This window comes from Gekko japonicus, unplaced genomic scaffold (genome assembly GCF_001447785.1).
Source record: "Gekko japonicus isolate JY-2015 unplaced genomic scaffold, Gekko_japonicus_V1.1 scaffold2869, whole genome shotgun sequence".
Classification (NCBI taxonomy): domain Eukaryota; kingdom Metazoa; phylum Chordata; class Lepidosauria; order Squamata; family Gekkonidae; genus Gekko; species Gekko japonicus.
The window spans coordinates 122538-128760 of NW_015160312.1; the positions used below are offsets into that span (position 1 = coordinate 122538).

A 6223-nucleotide genomic window follows, 5' to 3' on the forward strand; every position below is an offset into this window, starting at 1 on the left:
ACGCAGCTAAATCTTGTTCCGAGACAAGACAGACTCCCGCAGTGCGGATCGATTATTCCACCTAGCGCCTACTTTCGTGCGCGGAGCAGCTTCACGTCCTGCCTTCCGCTCCTTCCCCGCATGCATCGGGTATCGCTCTCCAGCCTTCCCTCGACACTTTTAAAGCAGAGGTCCTCAATGCGGTGCCTGCCGACACTTTTCTCGGCCCCTGCCAAGCGTTTTTATAAAGTGGGCAGGACCCAGTGGGGCTTTTGCCCACCAAGGCCTCTGATTGGCTACTGAAGATTTTTAAAAAAATTTAAAAAAACACCACTGCTTTGGCAACTGCCGCCATGGCACAAGAATCTTTACTTTGGGACTGAGGTCAGCCGCGGCAGCCATTTTGTGGCTGGCTCTGCCCGCCATGCTGTGTTGGGATTCGCCCCCAGGCTCAAAAAGGTTGGGGACCCCTGTTCTAAAGTGGCTGATCTGAAGATTCTCTAAAGTTAACAAACGTAAGGAGAAAAGAGCCCTGCTGGATCAGACCAGTGGTCTATCTAGCCCAGCGCATCCTGTCTCACCCAGTGGCCAACCAGTTCCTCTGGAGGGCCAACAGCAGGACACAGAGGCTGAGGCCTTCTCCTAGTGTTGCCTCCTGGCTCTGGGATTCAGAAGTTGACTGCCTCTGAACGTGGAGGTTCCCTTTAGTCCCCACAGCTAGCAGCCACTGACAGACCTCTCCTCCATGAATCAGTCTAATCCCCTTTTAAAGCTTTCTGTGCCTGTGGCCATCACTACATCCTCTGGCAGCAAATTCAACATTGTCATCACTCATTGGGTACGTTCAGACGGGGCGTTTCTGCCGGCATAAACTGTACCGGTTGGAATCGGTGCAGTTTATGCCGGCAGGAACGCGATCACACTCACCTCCCTCACAGCGGAAGCCATCGCAATACGCCCGTCCACCACACTCGTCTTCGGTTGTTGTTTTTTACTTAGTTTGCGCATGCGCATAGGCAGCCATCCATAGAATGGCAATCTTCGCGCATGCGCAAAAAACCCTGTCGTACATTTAAACTTTAAAGGTAAGGACTTACCTTTAAAGTTTAAAGAGCACAGTAGCCTCCCAGAGGTCCCGGACGCCTCCGAAACGCTACAGTAAGACCCTTTTCTTTTTTATATATACAAACGGCAGGGCGAAGCTTCGCCCAAGCGCATATCGCTGTCCTTAAAAAAAAACGGCAGGCGGAAAACGGAAACCACCGGCTTTCGAATGGAAATGTGCAACGGTGGAGAGCGATCAGACGGCGAGGTACAGCGTTTACAACCGTTGCACTCAGGATACCACCACTTGGGGACCTAGTGGCAGAGTGCAACGGTGTAAAGGGCTTTACACCGGTTAGGGACAGGAGGCAGATGTTCGCCGTCTGAACGCCGGTGAGTACAATGATTGCAACCGGCACCTATACCGATGTAAAGCCCCCGTCTGAACGCACCCATTGAGTAAAGAAACATTTCTTTTTATCCTTCCAAAATTTGCTGCCCATCAGCTTCTCTGGATGCCCTCAAGTTCCAGTCATTCGGGGAGAAGAAGAAAAAGTTCTCTCTGCTTTTCTTCCCAAAGATTCTTGAGACACTGTTGGAGAGGCCAGCTCTGATATCTGAAAATGGGGCAGTGGGTGGGTGGGCGCGTGTGGATGTTAGCATAGTCACCTCTACCAAAGGATTCTCAGCTTCCTCACCAAACTACAATTCTCAGAATTTGGTGGAGGGAATGTCACGATAGTTAAAGTGGTCGAAAACCGATCCAGCCAGTGTGCTGTAGAGGTCAGGGTGTCAGACAAGGTTTGGGGGAGGCCCAGATTCGAATCCCAACTCTGCCCCATAGAAGGCTCACTGGGTGACTTTGGTCCAGTCATTGTCTCTCAGCCTAGCCTCCCTCACAGGGTGGTGGTTGTGAGAAAAACAAGAGGAGGAGACGACGACGTTGTCAATGAGTGTAAATACATCGCAGTGTTCCTGACGTGATCGGCGATGCCCGAGGTGTCAAGAAACTGAGTTCCCAGCGTAGGTTCTTGTTCTGTGCTAAACACTGGTTCAGGCTTTGTTCTGATCGCTAGGCCTGAACGTAACTTCAAATGGGAAACAACGGTGAAGATTCAGCAAGCCAATGAGTGTAAATATGTCGCAGTGTTCCTGACGTGATCGGCGATGCCCGAGGTGTCAAGAAACTGAGTTCCCAGCGTAGGTTCTTGTTCTGTGCTAAACACTGGTTCAGGCTTTGTTCTGATCGCTAGGCCTGAACGTAACTTCAAATGGAAAACAACGGTGAAGATTCAGCAGGCTGACCTCATGATACGAGATAACATTCCAGGTGCAATAGGTAGAGCAGTGCTTATCTCTGCCTCCCTCTTTGTTCCCAAGATTAGAGCTATGGCGCCCTAGCAACCAATTAGCTGCATTCCATTTAATTAGAGTCATGAGCTACACCTGTTAGAGCTGCAGATCGCCAGTTCATCTTAGCTAGACCCCCTTCAGGTCATATGCCAAGTAACAAGGTTACATCAATTTGACATCCTCTGCTAGGGATCTAATTGGTCTAAGGGCCCCGGACCACGCTGGATCTTTGACCATAAAGTTTAGCCTGTTCAATCTGTTGCTAGCTTGTAATCACACGTGGCTACCTTGCTCACTGGATTTGGGGATGCGCTACTCATGGTTCCTTAACACCATCTTGAGTGCTTGCTTGCTATGGGCAAGGCACCCTGCCGGTCCAGTGCTGACTCTGGACAGAGTGGTCTTTTGAACACTGAATGTCTTTAGTGAAGAAGGAGGAGGAGGAGACTGGATTTATACCCCACCCTTCTCTGCCCAAAGGAGTCTCAGAGCGGCTTACAAACCCACAACAGACACCCTTGTGAGGTAGGTGGGGCTGAGAGCGCTCTGATAGAAACGGCTCTTTTTCAAGGACAGCTCTTGTCAGAACTATGGCTTGCCCAAGGTCATCCAGCAGGTGCAAGTGGAGGAGTGGGGAATCAAACCCGGTTCTCCCAGATTAGAGTCCGCGCACTTAACCACTACACCGAACTAGTTCTGGTCATTTTGAACCAATGTCTTACTGTGTAGCTAGTCTCTTGAATTTAGCTCTGTCATTTTGATTCCTCACTGCAATTTTTTTTTTTTTAGTATTCTTGCACACTTTTAATAAATCCTTTTAATCACATTTGTGGTGTGTTGTTCCTGAGGTGGCTTCTACCTGAATCCAGTAGCTAGACCAGGTTAATTGTTTTGTGGAAACGCCTTCTGCAAGAGGCCTACCTTACAGGGTTGACTTTCTTGTTTAGTCCCAGAAACATTAGAAGTTTGCCCCCTTTGGCTTCTGGTGGCAGCTACTAAGACTGGTGAGTGTGTGTGTGTACTCACACACCCAAGGTTTTGTAATTTTGCGTTCTACAGGCCCTTACCAGCAATCCCTTTGACTAGTAAAGGGCTAACTTGTATCGTTTGCCAACGGGTTTCATGCTGGTTTCAGTTCAAATCAAACTAAGCCTGCTCCCACAACACACACATCCTATTTAGCCGTGCAGTCCTGACTAGTCTGAGTAAGTAGTTACAATTAAATTATCGTATGGTATTGTTTGTGGAATAGCCAGGAGATCCCGAAAGATTATTTAGCTGCCTGAAGCTGTAGCTCTTTTTGGGCACCACTAGGTGGCGAGCTATGATTATTTTTAGGCTGAGAGTGCTGTGACTTGCCTAAAGTCACACAGCTGGCTTCAAGTGGAGGAGTGGGGAAATCGAACCCAGTTCTCCAGATTAGAGTCTGCCGCTCTTAACCACGACACCAGGCTGGCTCTTGAGTAAGTAGTGTCCAGATCCTCACGCGGGCATCTCTTTTCTAGAACCAGGCTTTCTAAAATGGGGTGCAAAGACTTTGGAGGAGAAAAATATTAGCTTTCTGGCCTCTCACCAGTTTGCTGCTCAGACAGCGGGACCAGGCGATACACCTTGTAGGGCTCTGGGATATCCAGCCTGGCGCGCGATGGCATCTCCTCGAACTCAGGACTCTTAGCCAAGGCACAGCGGATACGGGTCTTGCAGACGGCAGGATCGAAGCGTTCCCCTGGGTGGTACTTTCCTTTAAAGATGGCCCAAGCCTGAGAAGAGATTAGGTCTTATTCTCAGTGTGTCTGGACTGACGGCCCCGTGGGAATACTCCCGTGGCCAAATGCTTCTCTATAGCCTGTACTGATGAGCACCAGCTCCAGGAACTGGGAATTTCATAAACTCCAATCTCCAGTATGGTTTTGCTCCCCCCTATTCCAACCCAGGAGTTGCGGTGGCTTAAGTGGTTAAGACGCTGAACTGCAGGCTGTGGAAGGTCGGTAGGTCAGCAGTTCGAGACCCGAGTGTGCCGCATGACGGAGTGAGCTCCCGTCTCTAGTTCCAGCTCCTGCCAACCTAGCAGTTCGAAAGCAAGAAATTGCAAGTAGATAAATAGGTACCACTTCGGTGGGAAGGTAGCTCCGTGCGCCTTGGTGTTTAGTCATGCCGGCCACATGACCACGGAAACGTCTTCAGACACCGCTGGCTCTTCGGCTTTGAAACGGAGATGAGCACCGCAACCCTAGAGTCGGATTCGACTGGCTTTCGAGCAAGGGAACCTTTACCTTTACCTATTCCAACCCACTTCAACTTTTGATGGAAAACACGAGATTTAGGCCCAGTTCCCACGGAACGACCGAAACGTGGTCTGGCCACCTCTACCCAAACCCTCTGTTCCTCCACACGCTCAGATTCCCTTGCTTACTTCGATTTTCCACAGGCAAACCTTAGTTTGCTGCTGCATGTGAACTCAGCAACTGGAACAGAGAACTGTAAACCTTGCATTAACTGTAGTTTGCAGTTCTGGTTTCTGGGCAAACTTGGGTTTCCTGACGCACAGGAAGAGAGCAGTGAGGAGGGAACACCGGCATGTCTCCCACCCCCTAGTTTGGACGATCGACAAAGGGCGATTCTGCACCGGCTTTTCCCTCTGCTGTTTTACCAAACCCACCTTGGAACAGAAATTCCCCTCTATTGCATGCCGCTTTCACCTTCTTTGATCATCGGATTTTATGGTACCCTCTACACTGTATGCCGCTTTCACTTTCTTTGATTATCGGATTTTATGGTACCCTCTACACTGCATGCCGCTTTCACTTTCTTTGATCATCGGATTTTATGGTACCCTCTACACTGCATGCCGCTTTCACTTTCTTTGATCATCGGATTTTATGGTACCCTCTACACTGCATGCCGCTTTCACTTTCTTTGATCATCAGATTTTATGGTACCCTCTACACTGCATGCCGCTTTCACTTTCTTTGATCATCAGATTTTATGGTTCCCTCTCCCCTGCATACCGCTTTCACTTTCTTTGACCATCAGATTTTATGGTACCCTCTACACTGCATGCCGCTTTCACTTTCTTTGATCATCAGATTTTATGGTACCCTCTACACTGCATGCCGCTTTCACTTTCTTTGATCATCAGATTTTATGGTTCCCTCTCCCCTGCATACCGCTTTCACTTTCTTTGACCATCAGATTTTATGGTACCCTCTACACTGCATGCCGCTTTCACTTTCTTTGATCATCAGATTTTATGGTACCCTCTACACTGCATGCCGCTTTCACTTTCTTTGATCATCAGATTTTATGGTTCCCTCTCCCCTGCATACCGCTTTCACTTTCTTTGACCATCAGATTTTATGGTACCCTCTACACTGCATGCCGCTTTCACTTTCTTTGATCATCAGATTTTATGGTACCCTCTACACTGCATGCCGCTTTCACTTTCTTTGATCATCAGATTTTATGGTTCCCTCTCCCCTGCATACCGCTTTCACTTTCTTTGACCATCAGATTTTATGGTACCCTCTACACTGCATGCCGCTTTCACTTTCTTTGATCATCAGATTTTATGGTACCCTCTACACTGCATGCCGCTTTCACTTTCTTTAATCATCAGATTTTATGGTACCCTCTACACTGCATGCCGCTTTCACTTTCTTTGATCATCAGATTTTATGGTACCCTCTACACTGCATGCCGCTTTCACTTTCTTTGATCATCAGATTTTATGGTACCCTCTACACTGCATGCCGCTTTCACTTTCTTTGATCATCAGATTTTGTGGTACCCTCTACACTGCATGCCGCTTTCACTTTCTTTAATCATCAGATTTTGTGGTACTCTCTAA

The 6223-nt window shown here is 48.5% G+C and overlaps 1 protein-coding gene across 1 annotated transcript in view; it reads right to left on the reverse strand.

Annotated features, from left to right (window-relative positions):
• The window catches only part of IRF9 (interferon regulatory factor 9), a 24857-nt gene that overhangs the window by 10575 nt on the left and 8059 nt on the right, over positions 1-6223 (reverse strand). Inside the window, exon 3 of the mRNA XM_015416701.1 lies at positions 3950-4136. Within this exon, the coding sequence (XP_015272187.1) occupies positions 3950-4136 (187 nt within the window). The remainder of the gene's footprint in view (positions 1-3949; positions 4137-6223) is intronic.